The sequence below is a fragment of the Aethalodelphis obliquidens genome, unplaced genomic scaffold, assembly GCF_003676395.1.
Source record: "Aethalodelphis obliquidens isolate GAN/ISIS:26980383/991018 unplaced genomic scaffold, ASM367639v1 scaffold5, whole genome shotgun sequence".
NCBI lineage: Eukaryota > Metazoa > Chordata > Mammalia > Artiodactyla > Delphinidae > Aethalodelphis > Aethalodelphis obliquidens.
Window position 1 is genome coordinate 41,481,668 of NW_020837949.1, and position 25,536 is coordinate 41,507,203.

Sequence of the window (25,536 nt, forward strand, 5' to 3'; positions counted from 1 at the left end):
AGTACAAAACCTTTGAAATGTGAAATACTTTGAATGAATGAAGTGGGTTTCTAGTGCACGGTATTTGAAGCACTTGACTTAGTTGTCATTCCCTTTCCTTAACCCATGTCAGTTAAATCAATCAATTATCCTGCTGATCCCAGATCTGGCCTCAGAATCTTAACACAACTAATTAGGAAGCCACCACCAACATAAAGAAATTGCTGCAGTTACTGGAAGCGAAATGGGGGGGATGGTGGAGAGTGTAATAAAAAAGGATGAGGCTTGTCCTTAAGAATGGCACAGTGAAAAATAGGCCTTAAGAAGGGGGAGGTAGACATGCATGCCTGGTAGTGTGAGGTCCATCTTATCTCCTGTGGCATAGCTAGACCTCTCTGAACTTACAGTGTCGGCTGGGCTTGTGGAAAGGCAGTGGATTGGTTTTAATGAGCATATAATCTGGGGGAAATGTGAGAAAAAGTTGGAAAAAGCTGAGGAAAGGAAGAGTCAAGTCAAATTACTGTTTGCCTTTTGCAAATTGCCCCCAGTCCACTTCGATACAGCAGATCCCTCACTTTCCTCTTCTGCTTTTGGCTGAGACATAAACTGGCTGGGTTGCAGAAGGGCCTGGGATACTGCCCTTACTCTATTTTGTCTTACAGTCATTTGTGGGCTTGTCTTATTTTCTCCTAAGTTGGAAACCCCTTGAAGGCAAGTATATCTTACTGTTCTTTGTGTCCTCTGTTATAGTGAGTAGCACAAATATTATTATTGTAAATGGTGAACATTAAGTATTGTTGCAGTTGAGCTAAGAACTGACATTCCTCTGCATATAATGGTCTCTGATCCAAAGGATATATTGCATCCTATGAAACAGATTCTCATCCTTTCAGGGTGCTGTCTTCCAAATGGCACTATAACTAGGGAGTTTATCTCAGTGGCAGCATCCCCTTCAGTCATGCCTGGTCTACAAATGAGAGCAACACAGAGCTTTACAAGGATGTGGGAGCTCCCCTCACTCATGTATTTCTCAATGCCTTAGTGAAGTGAGTGTCTTCTGGGCCTTCTCATGGAACATTGAAGGGGACAGGTGGGTGTGCAGGTAACACACAATACATTTAACATACCTATTTCCCTAGGCCCTTGGATTCCTTTATCTACATGATGTAGATAGCTCTGGTATCTCAGCTATATTAAATGTAGGCCATGGTTGAGTCCAAGTTTCAGTCGACCAATCAATCGTGAGAGCTACCTTCAGCTTCCTGAACTAACACATCAAGCCTGGAATCTACTAAGTGCACTATATCCATTAATTTGGCTCAATCTAGTGCTGTATTTCACCCTCCGAGGTCTAACACTCTTAGAATATACTTCCTATTTCTGCTGATATAGATTAGTAAAGTCTTGCAATTATCTTGGTGTGTAAGCTATTTCTTCCTGGGTCACTGTGTGTACCTGTCGCCGTGGAGAATGCTGAGATTTAACCCTAGTTTTAGGTCTAGGGGCAGTAGTGGGTGGTTATAGTGTGTCTTGTGGAGAATAAATATTCCCTTTTAAGGCATCTTCCCTGGTGAGGTTCTCACAGAGTTTTTAAGCAAAGGAAGGCTAGTCTCCAGAGGGCAAACTTCTTTCTTTAATAGAGGTAGCTTGGAGTGACTTGTAGTTTCAAGATGATTAGCTTCATCTGTGTTCAAGCAGCTGTCCCCATTCCAATTTTCAGGATCCCATTCTTTCTCATTCAATGCTTTAACTTTTATGTAAAAAATGAAAAAAAATTTAGCCATTTTATTTTAGAAATAATGATGATGATAATAATGTTTAAAAATGCAGGCTGCATCCTACTTTGGGTTTCCGTTTTTCTTTCTTGGCACACTTTTTCTTTTTGCCTAGTACACTTTGTTTTTTTCTGTAACCCTGGTCTTTCTTCTCTGCCCATTCTTTTCTGTTTTTTCCTTTTAAAAATGTTTAAAGGTTACACTCCATTTTTTAAAGGTTACACTCCATTTACAGTTATTACAAAACATTAGTTACATTCCCCATGTTGTATAATACATCCTTGTAGCCAATCTTATGCCCAATAGTTTGTACCTCTCACTCCCCCACCTGTATACCACTCGCCCCCGCCACTGATAACCGCTAGTTTGTTGTGTGAAAAATTTGATGGAACTGCGAATACAACTATTGCTACAATTCAGCAATCCATATAATAAAATTTTGTGCTTGATTTTTGACAATATCACCCCTGTGTCTGAAAGAACTAAAAGATTCTTTTATAGTTATCATGGAAGCTTTCTGGTCTTAGACTGTGGCTTGAGCTGAGAGTTGAAAGAAACGAGCTTGTGATTTCCTTTCTATAAGTGCTAAAGGACACTCAGAAGACTCTATGCCATACTATTGTCCTTAGAGACATCTTAACTGCCATAATGGTCAAGTGCAGCATGGAGCTGGGCAATCTCTTGTTTCAGCTGACATGTCATCACGATCAACCACAGATGACAGTTTGCTTACTTTAATGCCCTCATCTCACTTCTCAATGGGGAGGAACCCAGCCAAAGGGCATGACCATGGCAATCCTCAAATTCTTTGTGTGTTTCTCTCCTGGGATCACTACTGATACCAATTCTGTATCAGTTAGGGTCCAATCAAGAGACAGAAATCAAACAATATTTTGAACATGGAAGGTTAAATATAAAGAATTACCATTTATAACAAGGAATTGGAGTGATAAGGAGATGGATAGCAAAGAACTAAGAAAATGCTAAAGAATATAGGAAAATCAGATATAGTGATCATCTACTGCCCTAAGGGCTCAGATAGACCCTCCTTGAAGAAGTCCAGTGACTGTGGCTCATTTGATGTCAGAGAAGTTTGCTGAGGGAGAAAAGCTGGCTAAGGGGTGTGAGGGGAAGCTATTCATGAACAGTGTTGTACTGGTGGTACTCCATGTGAAGCCATTTGATGGGGTTCCAGGGAAAGATGCTCATGGGTGTTGCCTGCAAAGTTGCCTGTTCATGGGAGGTGCTACACACTGCTGGCCACTGGGCACTGCTGGAACTGAGAGCTGCAGAAGCCACATGTGCTGTAAGAGCCTGCCTAAGGGAGCACACTACATTACACAGGTAGAGAATTCTATTCTTCCTCTAGTGTCCCTCCAGTGCTCTTTACTGACAAAGCTTAATATCGTGAAAGCTGGAAAAGGAGAAGCATTGATATTTACAGGATTTATTTCTATTATCACAAAGCAGGCAATGAACAGTGTTTTGGGGCCCTTGAGGCAGTAACTTGGTAAATGGCTCAAAAACCCATTTCCTTTAACTGGAAAAACCTTACAATGAGGACTAAATTTTGTTGCTGCTCTGAAAGGCATTACAAATGGCCCCTTCAAGAAGCTGATAAAGGGCTTCCCTGGTAGCGCAGTGGTTAAGAACCCGCCTGCCAATGCAGGGGACACGGGTTCAAGCCCTGGTCCAGAAAGATCCCACACGTCATGGAGCAACTAAGCCCGTGCACCACAACTACTGAGCCTGCGCTCTAGAGCCCACGAGCCACAACTATTGAAGCCCGTGCACCTAGAGCCCATGCTCCGCAACAAGAGAAGCCACCGCAATGAGAAGCCCATGCACCGCAACGAAGAGTAGCCCCGGCTCGCTGCAACTAGAGAAAGCCCGCCACAGCAACGAAGACCCAACGCAGCCAAAAATAAATAAATAAATAAATAGCTGATAAAAACCATGGACTCTCCCTCCAGATAAATGCACAGTCCTATAGATAATTCAGGGTATGTCTCTGGACCCAGATTAAGAACCCCTGAGTTAGGCCCATGACTACTCTCCATGTTCAATTTAGTGATTATTCTTACCTTTATTTGAATGCAGTGTAGCAAATTTAATATTCCCAAACTCAGCTAAACTATATTTACTTTTAGCAAAAAAGATAAACATTTATAAACATTTGAGAAATATAGCCAATAGAGTTAGATAGTTCTAATTTTGGGGGGAGGAACTTGGTGAAACAGCTCTGGGAAGAGAGGCTAAATGCCAGAGGAAGGGCATGCAGTTGTGAACCAACTGCAAGGTTACTATTGGGATTTGGACTTGGATAGCTGCATACAGAAGGAACAGGGTATCCATTATGACCTGCTATGCTTTGGTAAGGTACATTATGGTAACTGGCCTCCAGTATGACAGGAGGTCCTTACCTCCTAGTATTCATGCTCATACTACTCTCCTCCTACAATGACTCAGGGCTGGCCTATGTGACCAAATAGCGCACCATGTAGGTGACAATGTAAGATTTCAGAAACTAAGTCATGAAAGGCATTGCTGCTTCAGCCTTGGTCTCTAGGATTCCCTCATTCTGGGGGAATCCAGCTGTCTGGTTGTAAGGACATCCAAAAGCAGTCCTGTGGAGGGACCCACATGGGGAGGAACAGAGACTTCACACCAACAACCAGCCCAACTTGCCAGCCTTAGGAGTAAGCCATCTTGGAAGTAGATCCTCCAGTTCCAATCAAGCCTTCCGATAACCAAATGCCAGCTGAAATCCTGACTGCAATTGCAAGAGAGACTCAAAACCAGAACCAACAGCAAAGACTCCCAAAATTCTGACCCAGTTTTAGGGGCAATTTGTTTTGCAGAAATAAATAACTAATACATATATTTAGGTCAAAATTCTTTAGAGGATGAAAAATATAAGGGATTTCCCCTTCCCCCCCTTCCTCTGGTCACCTAAAGGAGGTCAGTGAGATGCTATTTGCTACAATTTTCTCCAAGTGTTATGATAAATAAGTCAGTGGATTAACTCATCAGAGAAATTAGACTTCTGTCTTACCCAAATGGTCGCTCTAAGAACTGACTAGATACATAGTTTCTGAAAAGCAGGAAATCCAACTGCTAAACTACCTTATGAAGATTTATATTAATACAGAAATAGAAATATAGACGTGTCCTTATGAAGACTATTCTAGGGAAATCATGTGTCGAAATGCTCATTATGGTCACCATAATTGAGGAGGGCTATGCAAAGTAGTGTGTTCAAAGGTGAGTCACTGTTTTGAGTGATCTGGAAACTATTCTTAAGAATGGTTGAAGAATCTGGGGATGTTTAGTTTGGATAAGATGTAGACAGCATTTAACCATTTGAAGGGCAGACGTGGAATAAAAGTAAACATATTCTGAATTAATCAAGAGGAGAAAAGTGGCCTAATGACAAATTATAGCAATGCAGATTTTAATTCACTTATAATAACCATGGCTGTTTAACAATAGGTCATGCTGTAGTGAAAACTATGGTGCTCCCTTTCCCTGGAAGAGTTTAAGCCAAAGTTGGCTGATTGCCTTTCAGAGATGTCCTAAGAGTGATTCTGGCAGTACTTGGAAAGCTGATCTAGATGACCTCTAAGATGTTGTTCCTGAAAGCCTTTTCCTCCTGAATGTGTCTTGTTATGAATGAATATCTTTAAGTTCAGTGTAGTGGAAAGAGTGTGTATTACAGAGGAATCAGAATTCTATTTGGAAGTTACTAGCTGTGTGACTTGGGGCAAGACATTTAGCCTTTCTGAGCTTCACTGACCTCACTACCTCTCAGGGCTGTTCTGAAAATTCATTAAATGACACATCACTTAAATCACCCACTTGGCATTCAATGCATGTGTGGTTTTCTTCATTCCATTTTCTACAATATGGTTTATAATCAAACATCTGGGACCAATTAAGATTTTGAAAGTGCAGTGTTGAAATGAGCTAATTTTCCTAGGCTTGAAATGTAGGATTTCACTTGTTTTTAAACAATAAATTTGATTGAGATTTGATTAGATGCTTTGTGGCACAGCATCTTAAAAAAAAAAGACAAGTTTGGTGTAAATAGAAATAGAAGGAATCAATCAGAAGCCAGATGGCTATCATCATCTTTGAAATTTGCAACTGCAAGATCATCACTTGACTAAAGTCTTTCTTCCCAAGAGAGTTATCATAAAAACAAAAACAAAAAACCCAAAACACTGAAAACTATATTATTCAACATCATAAAGTATTTTACCTTCCTGGAAGGTATTCCAAATTTTAGTAAGAAAAGCTCAGTAATAAGCACTTTATTTTCTTTAAAATTTTAAAAGAAACTGGAATCTCACAGAAGGAGTCAATATAAGCTTTTCTAGCTGTCCTCCTTCCCAATTAAAAGAATTAGAAGTAAATATCCCACAAATACTGGAAATCAGTTTTATTATTTACAAATAATTTTCTTTACGTATTTTACTTTGTCAACAAAGAAAGTTACTCCATTGGCAGAAATCACCCTGAATTACTGAACTAGCTACTAAAATTATGTGTATTGAACAGTTAATATTGTTAAAGTAGATTTGGCCTTAACAATCACAAATCCTTTATTATCTATTAGCATCCTCCCCTTAAGCATTCTCATTAGAGGCTGTCTTTAAGTAGCAAATGGTAACTGAGATGTGTAGTTGTTCTTTCACATTTCCCCTTCTTATGTGCAACACGGACAAAGAACAACAAACAGCTCACAGCAGCCTCTAAGTAACTGCTATCTTGCATCCCCTCCATGCTGTTTTTCCTACTCCAAATTCCAAGTTAAACACTATCAATAGTCTAGGGACTACCCTTTCATACATTTTTCTATAAACACATACACGTAATTTAACAAAAATGGGATCATATTTACATACTGTTTTTATTGTGGGCAAGTTCCACAGCATCAAAAGCATTTTTAGGTTGTTAATTCAGGTGGCTGTAAAGCAAAAAAAAAAAAAATCATTTCTATCAGATACTCTATCATCTTTATACTCATATATTTCAAATTCTTGAATGTTCATTACATTTTAAAATGATTTTGTCCATGTTAGTGAACCTCTGATGAACTCTACTTTAAGTAGTGTCTATCCAGTGAAATGCACATTCTGTCAATATTAATTAATATATATCTCATTAATAATGTACATTTCAGAGTGCCAAGGGGGATGACCACATTACTCTAAGGGGTTCCCGGAAGTGTGAGTCACAGGCATAAGTGACAGGAGCCGCAGGCTTGGGTGGTGGTGCTTGTGGCAGTTGCGGTTGGGGAGACTTCCTCCTGCCTTAAACAGGAATTGGACATGAAAGAATTCTTAGAGCAGACAGCTTGGGACTTATATGGTGGCACACTTATGCTATAAAGGATTCAGCCTCTTTCAATTGTTCTGTTCTGCCATCCTTGTAATACAGGCCTTTGTTCTCCTGTTTGTTGCTTCAGGACTGAGCTGTGGCTGCCCCACTGCCAGCATCACATTCCTCCAGTAAGAAAGACAGGTGTAGAGGGCAAGGATGAGCTCTGGTCTGCAGAACATGTTCATCTGAAAGCTCCCCTGGAAGCCCCAGTAGCAACTTCACCTTTCATCTTATGGGCTACAGGTGTGTCGAATGGCTGCTGCTAGATGTAAGGGAGCTAGAAAAAGTACTTGTAGCTAGAATTAAGTTAAGGTTCTATTAAGATGACTAGATACTAGGTAGAAAAAGGGTCTGCTACAGGAAATCCAAGTCATAGTAAACTGTTCTCATTCCATGACAAGAAATAAAGGAAACTTCACTCTTATTTTAGAAGAGCATTGAGAGGGTATGGCTAAGATATGGTAGGTGTCCTATCACAAAGAAAGAGGTGAAGGAGGAGAGGGTGTAAGGGATCCTGGGGCACTAGCTGTTGAGAGGAAGAATTTCCTCTTGGTCTCTAACTTTCACTAACTCCTCTGCAGCTGAGAGGGGAAGAGACCAGGTCTCCAAAGCCCCCTACATTATCTGCTTGTATTCACCTATAAGTGGAAGCCTGGACCTGTGCAAATGCACATCTCAACTTACTGCACTGACTCCTAAACCTGTGCAGAAAATGGAGAGTAAGTCGGCTTTGGGCAATAGCCTGAAACTTCGCGTTCCCACGTGTAAACCATAAACCAGAAAATAACACTGCCAACCGTCTTCATCTCCCACTGTGCTGAACACACAGTAGGTGCTCAGTAAACAAACACTTGCCAACTTTTGAGAAAACGGAGAGGAAATACATGGAAATTAATATTTAGTTGAGAGACTGATATACGCCAGAACTGTACCAGATGGCTTACCTACATAGCTCATTTAATCAACAGCACACAGTCAGGTGGCCATTACCGTCCCCATTTACAGAAGTAAACTGAGGCTCAGGAAGGTTAGCCAGGGTCACACGGAAAGTAGAGGTAGACTGAAAGCCTTCTCCTTATGCAATGTACCCCCAGTCCCTCCTTCCCCAAAGCTCCAGGTACCGTGCTTTGCAGACAGTCGACACAAGAAATTATGGTCAGAAGTCTGATTGAGCATCAGCAAGGACACTAACTTTTGAAGAGACAGCTCTAAGGATGAGGAACACTTCCCAAGTCTTCCGGGTGTGGTCAAAACAGAATGTGCTAACGCCAGCGAAGCGAGTGGAGGCCCGAGTACCGCTGGGGAGGCAATGCGGAGAGAATGGCCTGGCCTGGCGGGCTCGACACGCCCGACTAACTTCGAGGCGACGCAGAACTCGGCACCGGCCGCCCTGGGCCGCCAGGGGCGGTCGGCGGCGGGACCTGGAGGGCAGCGCGCGGGGGCGAGCCGCCCCTGACGCACTTCCGCCCTGCGTTTTCCGGCTTAAAGGGGACCCGGACCTTCTTCACAACAACAAAACAGGCGCGCTCGCGGCCGGCGCCCCTATTCTAGTCCCCGCCCTCCTGCCACCTGTCGCCGTCTCGGCCGCGCCCCGCCTTGCGCTCCAGCTGCCCTGCCGGAGGGGTCAGGCGGAGAGCCCTTCGGCCAACTTCTCCCGCTGCCGCCGCGCCGCCTCGCGAGATCCAGGGCCGGGCCGTGGGCGCCGCCGAGCAGTAGGAAGGGAGCGGCCGCCGCGGAGGACGCTCGGCCGTACTGTGTGATCGGTGGCCGTGCCCGGGGGAGGAGGGCGGCGGTGGCGGGCCCCGCAGCCATCTCTCAGGTAGCCCTGCCTGTCGCGGCTGGCCGCCCTGAGCGGCCCGTCCCCTTCTCCAGCCCGCGTGGCGGGGCCGTCGCGTCGGGGCCTTGTTGCGTTTCAGCTTAGGGGTCGCGGCGGGGCGGGGCGGGGCGGGGCGGTGGCTCGGGCTGTCGCGCCCTCACCCCTCTCTACCTTCTCACCGCTTTCTCTCTCCCCTTGGCTTCCCTCTGCAGTCCGGAGCCCGGCGGAGCCCGAACCTGGCGGGGAAAACTGCACCCCCGGCCGGGCCCCCAGACCCCGCCGCCGCCGCCGCCTCCGCCCCTGGCCATCATCCTTGGCACCGGCAATGGCCTTTGTATCGCCCGATGCACTTGTGACTGACTTGGACAAGGAATAAGAACTCATTCGCTTCCGTCCCCATCCCAGCCGCGCCGGCAGTAACCACCTCGGCTCATTTGGGCTTAACTGCTGCTCCTCTTGACTCTGTTCGACCTTGGAGGCACCATGGACCAAAATGGGATGGAGATTCCTGTGACCCTCATCATTAAAGCACCGAATCAGAAATACAGTGACCAGACTATTAGGTGCTTCTTGAACTGGACCGTGGGGAAACTAAAAACGCATCTGTCTAACGTGTACCCTAGCAAACCAGTAAGTGTCTAAAACCTGGGCGCAGGTGCTCTGGCCAGATTTTCGTGTCATATACTCCCTTACTCCCTGCTTATCCCCACCCCTCTTGAGTCAGATAGGTCTCTTTGACTGCAAAGTATTTTGACTGCGAAGTATTTTGCGTTCGGAGGTTATGGAGGTTATGCGACTCTCTTGAGTGTCTGAACCATCATTAATATCTTCCTGATGAGGTCCAGTTAATTAGTAAGTGTAATTAGTAAGTGAAATATCAAGGCACATGAGAATTGGCAGGCATACAATAGGACCGTTTTCCTTGGACTCAAAGTCATCAACCTAAAATGGGAATGACAGGTGCATCCTTTAAAAAAAAGATAAACACTGCAATCCATACTCAAGCTTTTATTGCTTATTAGACTAAAATTCCTTTTTACTTTCAACATCTGGCCCAGAAATTTGCTCATTGCTGAAGAGCGAATTTTGAAATAAGTATGTGACCCCTATGAAAGTTATACTTTACACACTAGTATATATGTTTCAAGAAGCAAAGAGTTATACGTTTTAGATTCACTTTCTTCTGCCCCTTCCTCTCTCATTTTCCTCCTGTAGAGGACACAGAAATTTTCTTCATTTAGAGGAGAACAGTCCTTTCACACCCCCACCATTTGGTGCATCATTTTATTCCTTTCATAAAGCCATTTGTAAATTACTGCAGCAGTGTTTTTCATTCTGAATCACATCTGGATATTGCAAAGGTAATAAATAAAATAGACAGTATGGCTCTATCTGTCCCCAAAGTTAGATTTGAAAGTTATCAACACAGTTGATAACTAAATCTTGGAATAATTTAGAAAAGTATAATGTTGTGTAGTGTGTATGAAAGTTAGGCTTTCATGTTCTCCATTGTGTAAAAATTTCATTCCTGAATAAGTAGTTTTCAGTGATTACTAAACCTTTTTTTTTAATTAATGAAGAAGCTTGGATTTTTAGGGTGGGAAATATTTTTGGCATCTGGCAAATTTAAGCCAGCAGCAAGGATGTGTTGGAAGGCAACTGTGCTTTCTAGGTTTTACTTAACACTTGTTTTGTGCAAATAAGTAAGGAAGGCACTTGATCTATATTAAGATGTTAATGAATTAGGACTGTTTCAGTGTTACAGTATTAAGTTTAGTTAGGCATTTAGGCTTCTAGAATAGCTATAGAAATAGGGTGGTTATTGCAAAAACAGGTGGTTTAGAAAAACAACTCTTAGTCGGCAGTAGCTATGTTTGTCAGTACTTTTTGATTACAAATATTTTTAGTAGGAGAAATAAAAACCCTGAAGTATTTAAGTACTTGGAACAAAATAGTTGGAACTCTCATTCAAATCTTTTCTTGAAAGGTAAGATTTACACAGGGGTAACAATTTCTCTTTAAAACTTTCTGCTTTACAAAAGATTTCCTATTGCATATGACTCATTTTACACATTTTTAAAGTAGAAAATAGCTTTTCAGGATAGGCAGAATTGAAAGCTTTAGACTTCCATAGTAGTGTTCATAACATAGCCATTCCTAAGTACATTATTGAGCATATATCTAAGTACTTAGTTATATGTTCAAGTGTATACTTATGTGAGGATCTTTTACATTATATGATTAAACCAAAAGGGACTTGGTTCGCACTGTGATAGAACAAGAGTTATCACTTTTCTGAAACTTTTTCTTTTTTAAAAAGTAAGAGAGGAGTGTGAACCCTATTTGTCTTACCTGCTCCTGGGATAAGCCTGTTTTTGGCAGGAGTTCTGCCATCTTAGCACTTATCTCAGTGGAGTGCTATCAGTGCCCATGTGGATCAGTCAGCTGCTGGAGGACAGATCAGTTGCAAACTTCACTACACCCGGCCCTCCTAAGCTGCTTGCTTCTAGTACACACCGGAGGCACTTTTGGAAGGTATACCAAATAATTTGCAGCCTATTAATTACCTAACCTTGTGGCAAACCTTTTTTCCTCTTCCAGCAAGTTTTCTCCAAGTGAATTGTAATATCTGAAGTTTATTTCTAGGTTAATGAAGGTGGGGATGGTGTACATGTGTTTTTCTTTTCTTTTCTTTCTTTTAAAAATAAATTTATTTATTTATTTATTTAATTTTTGGCTGCATTGGGTCTTCGTTGCTGTGTGAGGGCTTTCTCTAATTGTGGCGAGCGGGGGCTACTGTTCGTTGCGGTGCGCAGGCTTCTCATTGCGGTGCCTTCTCTTGTTGCGGAGCACCGGCTCTAGGCGCACAGGCTTCAGTAGTTGTGGCTTGCGGGCTCTAGGGTGCGGGCTCAGTAGTTGTGTCGCACGGGCTTAGTTGCCCCGTGGCATGTGGGATCTTCCCAGGCTAGGGATCAAACCCATGTCCCCTGCATTGGCAGGCTGGTTCTTAACCACTGCGCCACCAGTGAAGGGCACATGTGTTTATTTTCATAGAACTTCACTGAAAACTTTGAAAGGTTATTCACACACTCACATTCTAGCTTTTTTTATCACTTAGAACTGATTTGAAGTATCACAGTTGTTTAACAGACCAACTGTTTACTGATACTCCAAAGCCATAGGTAGTCCTCAGCATAGGAATTGGAGTCCTTAAAGTTTACTTGTGAAGTTGTTATTTAGAATGGAGAAATTTAACAATATAAGCAATATTATATTGTTGATTTAATATAAAGGAAGCTTAGATTCTTATGACCCCCCACAATGACTACTTAACATTGATTATGTTTCTAAGTGTCTCAAGTGCTGTTTGGTGTTTAACAGATCATTTCTTATGCCTGATTCCTTGCGCATAAGAAAGGTGGAGGTGGGTGGACTTGGGAGCAGAGAAGGGTTTAGTGCCTGGTAGAAGCAAGTGTTCCCCAGCGTGAAGTAGAACAGTTCGTAGACACTGCTCTTATTGCATCTGATGGGTCAGGGGAGGTAGAGGGCCTTGATCCCTGTGGACGGTGGCTTCTAGGAAAATAAATGAGAGCTGCTGGAGGGAGAAGAATGGAGATTTGAAGTTGTTCTTTTAGGATCTCTACAAGGATAGGTCACATGCCTACATGCTGTTAATGGAATTCTGGCTAAACTCTGCAACAGTGTGTAAAATCTTAAGATTTTAGCTTTATGGTCAGATATTGACTTCATTTAATCACAGATAATCTCCATTTGCATGGATATTTTAAATTCAACCTCCCCTCCCCTCAATAAACCCACCACAAATATACCCCTCCTTCCAAAGCACACTTTCTTGGGCTTCATTTATTTATTTAATTAGGAATTTATTGACCTGGCATTTGAAGGTCTATGTACATACTAAGCAAAAAGGTGGTAAGAGTCCTTTGCTCTTAAAAAGCTCAGGTCTAGTGGGGGATACAGACATATAAGTAAATAACTACAATATTATGTACTAGTGTTATATAAGAGGGATATACTGAGTGCTGTAGGAGCACTGGAAGGGAATGGTCCACTCTCGAGTGAGGGTAAGGGAATGTGTAGCTGTTTTAAGAAGAGATTCACAGGGACATTTTTCTTAAAGAGTTAATAAGTTTTAATCAGATTAGATCATAGTTTCTTTTTCTTTTTTTTAACTGTTCTTTCACAGCTGTTGTTGCACTGATGATTCTAAATGCTTTATATTATTATAGTACTTAGTAGTATAGTACTATGTTAAAGGATTATAGCTCCATAATGGGCTAAAAGGGGAAAGTGTTTTCTAGTTAGGAAGCAAGGCAATTGCCACATTTACACAGAAGATTACAAAGTCATTATTAAAAACCTCAGGTGTGAAACTGAGCTCTGGTGGAGTTTTGTTTAACTTTGAATGGTATTGATAATTGGTTTGGTACTTGGTTTAAGAACTGGGGAGTGCACCAGTTCATGTTGATAGTGTATATAATTGTGAATCATATTCTAATATGACATTTGTCATCACTTCATGACTTTACGTTTTCAGTTCCTAAAATTGGCCTGTAGTGTGAAATAATTATTCTGAAATTTAGGTAATTACTGCTAGTGGGTGAAGATATCAAGAGGGCCACTTTTACTTGACTAGTTTCAGACTTTGGTCTAGTTTAGACTTATTTACTAGGTATGTAAAAATCAAAATGGTTGAACTTAATGTTATCCAGTAGAATGGACTATCTTAGAGAAAACTTTATAAATAAGAAATAAAATAAAAAATAAGGACCTCTAAATCCAGTTAGGCACCTTTTTCATTATCTTGTTTCTTACTATTTGTTCTTATACACAAACAATAACTACGATGGACCTGACTCACCCTGAATTCAGTTTTGAAGGCAAACCTTTCTGGGGCTTGTATCCTTTTGCTTCCCATTTTTGTCTTGAGGTCAAAATGACCGTTGAACATGTCCCTCAGTTCTGGATAGACCTCCTCTCTCTTGGCACCTTTTCAAATAGTGCCCTTGCTCTGAGATTTGTTAGAATTAAAGAAATAGGAATAGAACCAATTGCATAGATTCTATTCTGAGAATATAACATTCTATAACCAAATTGCCTACAGTTCAGATGGAAGTCTTACTTTCATTGTCAGTGGAAGTAGCTTTCATAATATAATTTGAGGTTTATATCTGTCTTATTTTTGTAATTCTCTATTACCTTATTTAGGAAGGTCATTTTTTAAAAATTTGTAAAATATTGGCTATATTCCCTGTGTTGTACAATATACCCGTTATAACTTATTTTATACCTAATAGTTTGTACCTCTTAATCTTCTACTTGTTTATTACCCCTCCCCCTTCCATCTCTTCACTAATAACCACAGTTTGTTTTCTGTATCTGTGAGTCTGCTTCTTTTTTGTTATATTCACTAGTTTTATTTTTTAGATTCCACATATAAGTGATATCATACAGTATTTATCTCTGTCTGCCTTACTTCACTTAGCATAAGTAAGCAGGTCAGTTTTAAAATTTGCTTGCTTAACCACCTCAGAACTGTTGACTTAAAGGGGCTATAATCCACACACACAAATAATTTTTGTTTTATAAGACTCTTGTCAAAGGTTGATGGAAAGTTAAAATGAGTGCTGACTGAAATTTGTTTTGTTTAACTCCTTGCCTTTTTCTAATGTGTTTTTTGGAAAATAACAGTACTGCGAAGGTAATGTTTTGTTTAATCATGCATCAGTGCTTTTAAAAATAGGATTTTTTTAGAACTTTAAGTTTCTCTCCTTTACATAATAATTTTGTTTTTGGCTGCGCTGCGCTGCTTGTGGGAACTTAGTTCCCCCATCAGGGATTGAACTCAGGTCCTCAACAGTGAGAGCATGGAGTCCTAACCACTGGACCACCAGGGAATTCCCACACATAATAGATATTGATTTGATGGTCTTAAATGCTTTTTTTAAAAATGATTTTTTAAAAAAATTATTTATTTACTTTTGGCTGTGTTGGGTCTTTGTTGCTGCGCATGGGCTTTCTCTAGTTGCGGCGAGCAGGGGCTACTCTTCATTGCGGTGCGTGGGCTTCTCATTGCAGTGGCTTCTCTTGTTGCAGAGCACGGACTCTAGGCGCACGGGTTTCAGTAGTTGTGGTTCGCAGGCTCTAGAGCACAGGCTCAGTAGTTGTGGCTCGCGGGCTCTAGAGCACAGGCTCAGTAGTTGTGGCGCATGGACTTAGTTGCTCCGCGACAAGTGGGATCTTCCTGGACCAGGACTCGAACCCATGTTCCCTGCATTGGCAGGAGGATTCTCAACCACTCTGCCACCAGGGAAGCCCCTAAATGCTTCTACTTAACTGTCATATTTGGTGCTGTGATTTTAAACTGCCGTTTACTAAGAGGTTGCTATGTATCCCAGGCATTCTGGTAAGCACTTTATATGTTTATCATACTTATTCTTCATAGACAGCTTACGCTGTGAGTTCTGTTATCAGCTCTGTTTTATAGATGAGGAAACTGAGGCTTGGTGATTTTTTTGCCCAAGGTCATAGAACTTTAGGTAGTAGAATCGGAATTTGTACCCAGGTTGGTCTGACTTGGCAAGCCTCAGGTCTTAACCATATGATGGTTATATATAATAAGATGAAGAAAGGCATTTAGGGATTTGGCCAGCTCAGTTATATACTTGCAAATTAAAAAGAAGTAAGTGGACTGTAAAAAGGCGTGTGTGTTTAGATGGGTTGTCATCTAAAGGCTACAGATGAATGGGTAACACAGTCTTAATACCATTCTAATGCATGTCAGCTTAGTGTGTGGTTATTTTTATTTTGATAAATTATAGGGAAGGTATGGGAACATAATATCTTAAGACTTCCAAGTACATTGCTTTGCCCTATCTTTTCACATTTCCTGCTTGTTTGTATGAACCATAGCAGTCATGTATTTTGGCATCTCTGTTGTATGTATACCTGATTTGGCCTGTCAGTAGAAACAGCTAAGCAGGGAATGTCCCTTTGGAGTTTCAGAGGAAATTGTTGTGTAAGCTCTGTAAGCTGGTTTTGTTTACTGTTGTTGCAAGGGCATAAGAGGTAGAGGCAGTTTGGGTAAGCTCTGCTTGCATTTACATGTTTCTGAATTTCCTGAGGCTTTAGATTGGGTGGATTTAGGTGGGAGTGGGAGGGAGATATGTTCAGTACAAATTCACTGGATTCATTTCCCACAGAAACGATATGTTGTGCAGAGAACCAGGTCTTTAAAGCTGTTTGACACTTATGGCTGAACTGTATATAAGAACTGAAATGTTAATAATTACCACTTTAAAAGAAATTGGGCTGTAGTTCTTTGCACTAATATGTAAGTTAACCGTTGCTTTTACTGAGCTGTTTAATTATGTTGAAGTTGGATATACTAAGGACATGATTTTTTTAAGCCATTCATAATTATGAAAGACCCATTTAGTCCTTCACGTAAAAAATCTAATCTTTTGATACCAACTAGGTGACTTTCCAGAAATATAAGAGTATTGTTCGGTTTGTAAACTCATCTGTTAGACTCTTGTGAATATTTTAAGTGCATTAGGGATACATGGTATTTTATCTGTTTTTGCTGTCTAGTTAAATAAACATTAAAAAGTCAGACACTTTAGATAAAATATATGTAAACCTTTTAGAAAGAAAACATCTTTCCCCAGTTTAGGATTTATTTTTGCATATTATACTAGCAGGTGAGCTTTCCTCACCTTGGTTTTTAGCAACCTCTGTTAAGTGGGTAGCAGAGTTTTTGGGCCAGCTGGTTAAGCAGCTGTTTATTTGGAGTGGTATAGTTTTGTCTCTGGGCTACTCAGAGTGCCAACAGAATGTTTCCAACTTGGTAATTTAGCTGCCTCTGCTCTACCATATATCACCAGGCTTCGTCTAGGGTGGAGCAGGGGAGATGGTAAAGTACTGTACCTATTAAGATTTGCTGACTATTGGATGTAGGATGTGAGCAACAGGAAGAATGGTGGTGGTGTTAACAGAGGTAGTCAAGTATATTTATATGTTAATCTGTGTAGCCAGTATCTTAACAGAAGAAAATTTTCATTGACAATTTAATTAGTACTTCATTTTAGATTTTCCAATCCTGACTCTTCTGAATTCTTATATTTAAAGGATACCATGTAACATTTTTTATTGAGAGAAAAATGAACTTTTATTGTGTTAAGCTACTGAGATCTTGAGGTTCATTATAGCAGCTAGCATTACTACCCTAACTAATACAGAAATGGATTTTTCATCAAGGTAAAAAATACTGTTAGGGGCTTCCCTGGTGGCGCAGTGGTTGAGAGTCCGCCTGCCGATGCAGGGGACACGGGTTCATGCCCTGGTCCGGGAAGATCCCACATGCCGCGGAGCGGCTGGGCCCGTGAGCCATGGCTGCTGAGCCAGCGCATCCGGAGCCTGTGCTCCGCAACGGGAGAGGCCACAACAGTGAGAGGCCCGCGTACCGCAAAAAAATATAAAATAAAATACAGTTAGTAGGTCTGGATAAATAAAATTGTGTCACTTTTACAAGTTAAACTGAATTTGAATTTAGATCTCAAAATCTGTTATTTTCCTAATATTGTAGATTATAATCCAAACCACTTGAAAATTCAGTTGATTATTGTGTGGTTTGTTATCATGTCTAACCACTGGTTTTCCAGATATTTAAATTAAATTCACTGATATTTAAACTGAATTTTTTCACTAATTTTTTTAGTAGAAAAAATTTCAAATTTTCTTACTTAATTTATGCACATGAAAACTTTTTCTCTGTTTTCACCCAAAGTAAAATTAAAGAATTCTTTTTCCTTTTACTTCTGATTATCTGAAGATATTTGAATATTCAATTTAAAGCAACAATTTTTAAAATTAAGGTATAATTCACATACTATAAAGTTTGCCCTTTAATGTGTACAACTCAGTGGTTTTTAGTAGTTCACAAATTTGTACAATCATCACCACTGTCTAATTCCAGAACATTTTTATCACCCCATACTCATTAGCAGTCACTCCCCATTCTCTGTCCCCCAGTCCTTGGTAACCAGTGATCTACTTTTCGTCTATATGTATTCACCTATTCTGAAAATTTCACATAAATCTAACTGTAATATATATGGCCTTTTATGTCTGGCTTCTTTCACTTAGCATAATGTTTACAAGGTTCATTCGTGTTATAACATGTATCAGTTCGTCATTACTTTTTATGGCCCAATAATATTCCATTATATGTAAATGTCACATTTTGTTTATCCGTTCATCAAAGCATATGAGTTGTTTCGACTATTTGGCTATTATGAATAATGCTGCTGTGCACATTCCTTTACAGGTTTTTGTGTGGATTTGTTGTTTTCAGTTCTCTTTGGTATATACTTAGGAATGGAATTGGATGTATACTGAGTCATATGGTAGCTTTCTGAGGAACTCCCAAGCTTTTCCAGAGGCTGTTCCATTTTACATTCCCACCAGCAATGTATGAGAGTTCTACTTTCTTCACATCCTCATCCACACTTGTTTTTGCTTCACGTATTTTCGGGGAGTACCATGTAATTTTGTTATATTCTGCTTTTTTGAAAATTGATGTCCCCTTGCTGTGAAAAGATATAAGTTTACTTGAAGTTGACTATTAATTTAGAGTAAAGTTAATACTAAGATACTAACATATGATTGCTCCTTCAATAGTATAATAATATGCTAATATCAGTACCATTTGCAGAAATGAACCAAATGAATTTAGCACCAGCAAGTGTTTTAAACTAGTATTGTGGTTCACAGACTAAATACTTCATTTCCATTCTTAATGATTACATGTAAAATAACTGATATGATGAACTTCAAGTAAGTGTGTCTTCCAAATCTGTGTAAGCCCTTTTGGACTCATAACACTTCATTTAATAAATTGGCATTTAGCATCTACTCTGCAGGACACAGTGCTAGGCTCCGGGAGTAAGGGGATGAGCTAGACAGATATGGACCCTCGTTTATTCTTGGCACTCATATACCACTTAGGGAAATAAACGTGCAGGTAATTACAGATTATGGCTTGTGTTATGAAGGAAACTAACCGGGTGTGTGAAAGGAAATACTCTACTTTAAATTTGTAAATCAGATAAGACCTCTCTGAGGAGGTCACTTTAAAGCTAAGACCCAAAAGATGGTTAAGAGCTAGCCCTGCGAGAGCTGGGAGAGACTGTTGCAGGTAGGATGTCTGAGTTGGGGAGGAACTTGGCATATTTGGGGATCTAAGTGAATGCCAGTTTGGCTAGTGAGTGAGGAGGAAAGATTATGATCAGAGGAGGTTGGAAAGAGAGAGAAACCAGATCTGCTGGGACCATCTGGTTATGGTGTGGAATTAGAATTCAATCCAGAGTGGTAGGAATCCATTAGAGAGTCACAGGAGTGATTCACATTTTTAAAAGATCACTCTATTTACTGACTGTAGAACACAGTGTGAAGACCAGTTAAGAAGCTATTACAGAAGTTCAGGAAAGGTGGTGTTAGGTTAGGGTAATGGCAATAGAGATGGAAAGAAATGGACTGAGAGGGACTTCTGGAGATAGAGTCCGTAAGATTTGCTGGTGGTTAGATATGTTAGACAAGGTGAGAGAAAAATTGAGGATAATGCCCAGATTTTTGGCTTAAACAACTGGTGGCAAGTTGTTACGGAATAGGGAACAAGCAAGAGGAAAGATCTGGGTAACCAAGAATTGAGAACCACTGTAGATGTTTTGATATTGAGTTGCCTATTAAGATATCTGAAGGTGGAGATTCCCTGGTGGTCCAATGGTTAAGACTACGTGCTTCCACTGCAAGGGGCCTGGGTTTGATCCCCGGTCCAAGAACTAAGATCCCGCATGCTGCCTGGCGCGGCCAAAAAAAAAAAAAGATATTTGAAAGTGTAAGATGTCTAACAAGCAGTTGGATATCTGGATCTGGGTCTGAGAGGGAGCGAAAGGCCTTGGATAGAAAAGCAAATTTGCATCTTAGCTGAAGAAGCTTCCTTAAATTCTAGAATTGGATGGAAAAGTTAGCAAAAGACACTGGAGAGGGACAGTGGCTAAAGATATGAATGAAATGTACAAATGCCTCTTAATGGATTTTCTAAACCTTGATTGCTCTTCCAGAGGTGCAAATGGTGAATGCTGTGGTCTTTTCTTCTTGCAAACCTTTTGCAGGGTGCTGTTGGTCATGCTGTTTCCTCATCCTGCTGAGGGACTTGCTTAGCCATTGCCCAGCTTTTCTGTTGAGTGGGTATAGGCTTTAAAAAACTAGGACATGGGGAAAAGGGATTATCAGCCTCTGGGCTTGTAGTAATGCTATTTCAATTGGCTATATTTTGGGTTAAATAGATTATGTGCTATTAGGTTTAAAGGTTTGATGAGTATTTGTATTTCTGAAACTGGGATTCATAGTTTTAGGACTAGGAATTTTCAAAATCTTTAATTTTTTTTAAAATTTATTTTTTTATACAGCAGGTTCTTATTAGTCATCCATTATATACACATCAGTGTATACATGTCAATCCCAATCTCCCAGTTCATCACACCACCCCTGCCACTTTCCCCCCTTGGTGTCCATACATTTGTTCTCTACATCTGTGTCTCTGTTTCTGCCCTGCAAACCGGTTCATCTGTACCATTTTTCTAGGTTCCACATATATGTGTTAATATACAATATTTGTTTTTCTCTTTCTGACTTACTTCACTCTGTATGACAGTCTCTAGATCCATCCACGTCTCTACAAATGACCTAATTTCGTTCCATTTTATGGCTGAGTAATATTCCATTGAATAATGTACCACATCTTCATTATCCATTCGTCTGTCGATGGGCATTTAGGTTGCTTCCATGACCTGGCTATTGTAAATAGTGCTGCAGTGAACACTGGGGTGCATGTGTCTTTTTGAATTATGGTTTTCTCTGGGTATATGCCCAGTAGTGGGATTGCTGGGTCATATGGTAGTTCTAGTTGTAGTTTTTTAAGGAACCTCCATACTATTCTCCATAGTGGCTGCATCAATTTACATTCCTGCCAACAGTGCAAGAGGGTTCCCTTTTCTCCACACCCCCTCCAGCATTTGTTGTTTGTAGATTTTCTGAGGATGCCCATTCTAACTGGTGTGAGGTGATACCTCACTGTAGTTTTTTTTTTTTTTTTTTTTTTTTTTAAATATGGAACACTTCACGAATTTGCGTGTCATCCTTGCGCAGGGGCCATGCTAATCTTCTCTGTATCGTTCCAATTTTAGTATATGTGCTGCCGAAGCGAGCACCTCACTGTAGTTTTGATTTGCTTTTCTCTAATAATTACTGATGTTGAGCAGCTATTCATGTGCTTCTTGGCCATCTGTATGGCTTCTTTGGAGAAATGTGTATTTAGGTAGGTCTTTTGCCCATTTTTTGATTGGTTTGTTTGTTTTTTTAACACTGAGCTGCATGAACTGTTTATATATTTTGGAGATTAATCCTTTGTCCGTTGATTCATTTGCAAATATTTTCTCCCATTCTGAGGGCTGTCTTTTTCCTCTTGTTTGTAGTTTCCTTGGCTTTGCAAAAGCTTTTAAGTTGCATAAGGTCCCATTTGTTTATTTTTGTTTTTATTTCCATCACTCTAGAGGGTGGATCAAGAAAGATATTGCTGTGATTTATGTCAGAGTGTTCTTCCTATGTTATCCTCTAAGAGTTTTAGAGTGTCCTGTCTTACATTTAGGTCTCTAATCCATTTTGAGTTTATTTTTGTGTATGGTGTTAGGGAGTGTTCTAATTTCATTCTTTTACATATAGCAGTCCAGCTTTCCCAGCACCGCTTATTGAAGTGACTGTCTTTTCTCCATTGTATATCCTTGCCTCTTTTGTCATAGATTAGTTGACCATAGGTGCATGGGTTTATCTCTGGGCTTTCTATCCTGTTCCATTGACCTACATTTCTTTTTTTGTGCCAGTACCATACTGTCTTGATTACTGTAGCTTTGTAGTATACTCTGAAGTCAGGGAGTCTGATTCCTCCAGCTACGTTTTTTTCCCTCAAGACTGCTTTGGCTATTTGGGGTCTTTCGTGACTCCATACAAATTTTAAGACTTTTTGTTCTAGTTCTGTAAAAATGCCATTGGTAATTTGATAGGGATTGCATTGAATCTGTAGATTGCTTTGAGTAGTAGAGTCATTTTCACAATATTGATTCTTCCAATCCAAGAACATGGTATATCTCTCCATCTGTTTGCATCATCTTCAATTTCTTTCATCAGTGTCTTATAGTTTTCTACATATAGGTCTTTTGTCTCCTTAGGTAGGTTTATTCCTAGGTATTTTATTGTTTTTGTTGCAGTGGTAAATGGGAGTGTATCCTTAATTTCTCTTTCAGATTTTTCGTCATTAGTGTATAGGAATGCAAGAGATTTCTGTGCATTAATTTTGTATCCTGCAACTTTACCAAATTCATTGATCAGCTCTAGTAGTTTTCTGGTGTCATCCTTAGGATTCTCTATGTATAGTATCATGTCATCTGCAAACACTGACAGTTTTTCTTCTTTTCCAATTTGTATTCCTTTTATTTCTTTTTCTTATCTGATTGCCGTGGCTAGGACTTCCAAAACTATGTTGAATAAGTGGCAAGAGTGGACATCCTTGTCTTGTTCCTGATCTTAGAGGAAATGCTTTCAGTTTTTCACCATTGAAAATGATGTTGGCAGTGGGTTGGTTGTATATGGCCTTTATTATGTTGAGGTAGGTTCCCTCTGTGCCCACTTTCTGGAGAGTTTTTATCATAAATGGGTGTTGAATTTTGTCAAAAGCTTTTTCTGCATCCATTGAGATGATCATATGGTTTTTCTTCTTCATTTTGTTAATATGGTGTATCACATTGATTGATTTGCATATATTGAAGAATCCTTGCATCCCTGGCACAAATCCTACTTGATCATGGTGTATGATCTTTTTAATGTGTGTTGAATTCTGTTTGCTAGTATTTTGTTGAGGATTTTTGATTCTATATTCATCAGTGATATTGGTCTGTAATTTTCTTTTTTGAGGTATCTTTGTCTGGTTTTGGTATCAGGGTGATAGTGACCTCATAGAATGAGTTTGGGAGTGTTCCTTCCTTTGCAATTTTTTGGAAGAGTTTGAGAAGGATGGGTGTTAACTCTTCTCTAAATGTTTGATAGAATTCACCTGTGAAGCCATCTGGTCCTGGACTTTTGTTTGTTGGAAGATTTTTAATCACAGTTTCAATTTCATTACTTGTGATTGGTCTGTTCATGTTTTCTATTTCTTCCTGGTTCAGTCTCGGAAGGTTATACCTTTCTAAGAATTTGTTCATTTCTTCCAGGTTGTCCATTTTATTGGCATAGAGTTGCTTGTAGTAGTCTCTTAGAATGCTTTGTATTTCTGCAGTGTCCATTGTAACTCTTCCTTTTTCATTTCTAATTTTATTGAGTCCTCTCCCTCTTTTTCTTGGTGAGACTGTCTAAAGGTTTATCAATTTTGTTTATCTACTCAAAGAACCAGCTTCTAGTTTTATTGTTCTTTGATCTTTGCTCTTATTTTTTGGTTTCTATTTCATTTATTTCTGCTCTGATCTTTATTTCTTTCTTTCTTTCTACTAACTGTGGGTTTTGTTTGTTCTTTCTCTAGTTCCTTTAGGTGTAAGGTTAGATTGTTTATTTGAGATTTTTCTTGTTTCTTGAGGTAGGCTTGTTGCTCTAAACTTCCCTCTTACAACTGCTTTTGCTGCATCCCATAGGTTTTGGATTGTCATGTTTTCGTTGTCATTTGTCTCTAGGTATTTTTTGGTTTCCTCTTTGATTTCTTCAGTGATTTCTTGGTTATTTAGTAACGTACTGTTTAGCTTCTATGTGTTTGTGTTTTTTACGTTTGTTTCTCCTGTAATTGATGTCTAATCTCATAGCGTGTAGTCGGTAAAGATGCTTGATATGATTTCAGTTTTCTTAAATTTACCGAGGCTTAATATGTGACCCAAGATGTGTTCTATCTTGGAGAATGCTCCATGTGCACTTGAGAAGAAAGTGTAATCTGTTGTGTTTTGATGGAATGTCCTATAAATATCAATTAAATCTGTCTGGTCTGTTGTGTCATTTAAAGCTTGTGTTTTCTTAGTAATTTTCAGTTTCACTGATCTGTCCATTGGTTTTAAGTGAGGTGTTAAAAGTCCCCCACTATTATTGTGTTACTGTCGATTTCCTCTTTTATAGCTGTTAGCAGTTGCCTTATGTATTGAGGTGCTCCTATGTTGGGTGCATATATATTTGTTATATCTTCTTCTTGGATTGATCCCTTGATCATTATATAGTGTCCTTCCTTGTCTCTTGTAACATTCTTTTTTCTAAAGTCTATTTTACCTGATAGGAGTATTGCCACTCCAGCTTTCTTTTGATTTCCATTTGCATGGAATATCTTTTTCCATCCCCTCACTTTCAGTCTGTATGTGTCCCTAGGTCTGAAGTCGGTCTCTTGTAGACAGCTTATATATGGGTCTTGTTTTTGTATCCATTCAGCGAGACTGTGTCTTTTGGTTGGAGCATTTAATCCATTCACATTTAAGGTAATTATCGATATATATGTTCCTGTTACCATTTTCTTAATTGTTATGGGTTTGTTTTTGTAGGTCGTTTTCTTCTCTTGTGTTTCCCACTTAGAGAAGTTCCTTTAGCATTTGTTGTAGAGCTGGTTTGGTGGTGCTGAATTCTCTTAGCTTTTGCTTGTCAGTAAAGCTGTTGATTTCTCTGTTGACTGAATGAGATCCTTGCCGGTAGAGTGTTGTTGGTTGTAGGTTCTTCCCTTTCATCACTTTAAATATACTGTGCCACTCCCTTCCGGCTTGTAGAGTTTCTGCTGAGAAATAAGCTGTTAACCTTATGGGAGTTCCCTTGATGTTATTTGTCATTTTTCCCTTGTTGCTTTCAGTAATTTTTCTTTGTCTTTAATTTTTGTCAATTTGATTACTGTGTGTCTCAGCGTGTTTCTCCTTGGGTTTATCCTGCCTGGGACTCTCTGTGCTTCCTGAATTTGGCTGGCTATTTCCATTCCCATGTTAGGGAAGTTTTCGACTATAATCTCTTCAGATATTTTATCGCGTCCTTTCTCTTTCTCTTCTCCTTCTGGGACCCCTCTAATGTGAATGTTCTTGCGTTTAATGTAGTCCCAGAGGTCTCATAGGCTTTCTTCATTTCTTTTTATTCTTTTTTCTTTATTCTGTTCCATGGCAGTGAATTCCACCATTCTGTTTTCCAGGTCACTCATCCGTTCTTCCGCCTCAGTTATTCTGCTATTGATTCCTTCGAGTGTATTTTTCATTTCAGTTATTGTATTGTTCATCTCTGTTTGTTTGTTCTTTAATTCTTCTAGGTCTTTGTTAAACATTTCTTGCATCTTCTGGTCTTTGCCTCCATTCTTTTCCTGAGGTCCTGGATCATCTTCACTATCATTACTCTGAATTCTTTTTCTGGAAGGTTGCCTATCTGCACTTCATTTAGTTGTTTTTCTGGGGTTTTGTCTTGTTCCTTCATCTTGTTCCTTCATCTTGTTCCTTCATCATTGGTACAAAG

At 39.8% G+C, this 25,536-nt stretch overlaps 1 protein-coding gene, 1 long non-coding RNA gene and 1 other non-coding gene across 8 annotated transcripts in view; 1 reads left to right on the forward strand and 2 right to left on the reverse strand.

The window, feature by feature from the left end:
* LOC113618233 (uncharacterized) overlaps positions 1-8,548 on the reverse strand; it is an 87,799-nt gene extending 79,251 nt beyond the window's left edge. For all 4 annotated transcript variants that reach the window (XR_003431937.1, XR_003431935.1, XR_003431936.1 and 1 more), the window contains exons 1-2: positions 8,261-8,548; positions 6,662-6,723 (exon numbers count right to left, since the gene is read on the reverse strand). This is a non-coding gene — a long non-coding RNA (uncharacterized LOC113618233). The remainder of the gene's footprint in view (positions 1-6,661; positions 6,724-8,260) is intronic.
* An 83-nt stretch (positions 8,549-8,631) lies between these two features.
* The window catches only part of HERPUD2 (HERPUD family member 2), a 42,158-nt gene continuing 25,253 nt past the window's right edge, over positions 8,632-25,536 (forward strand). For 2 of the 3 annotated variants that reach the window (XM_027102196.1, XM_027102198.1), the window contains exon 1: positions 9,482-9,585. Coding sequence is in view for 1 of the 3 variants with exons in the window: in XM_027102197.1 (XP_026957998.1) it covers positions 9,439-9,585 (147 nt within the window). In the remaining 2 variants the exon portion in view is untranslated. Of the gene's footprint in view, positions 8,959-9,167; positions 9,586-25,536 lie in introns of those variants that run through there. The other variant, XM_027102197.1, reaches the window with a different exon arrangement.
* LOC113618611 (U6 spliceosomal RNA) lies at positions 21,142-21,248 on the reverse strand. The gene has a single exon (XR_003432048.1). It is a non-coding gene; the product is annotated as a U6 spliceosomal RNA (small nuclear RNA).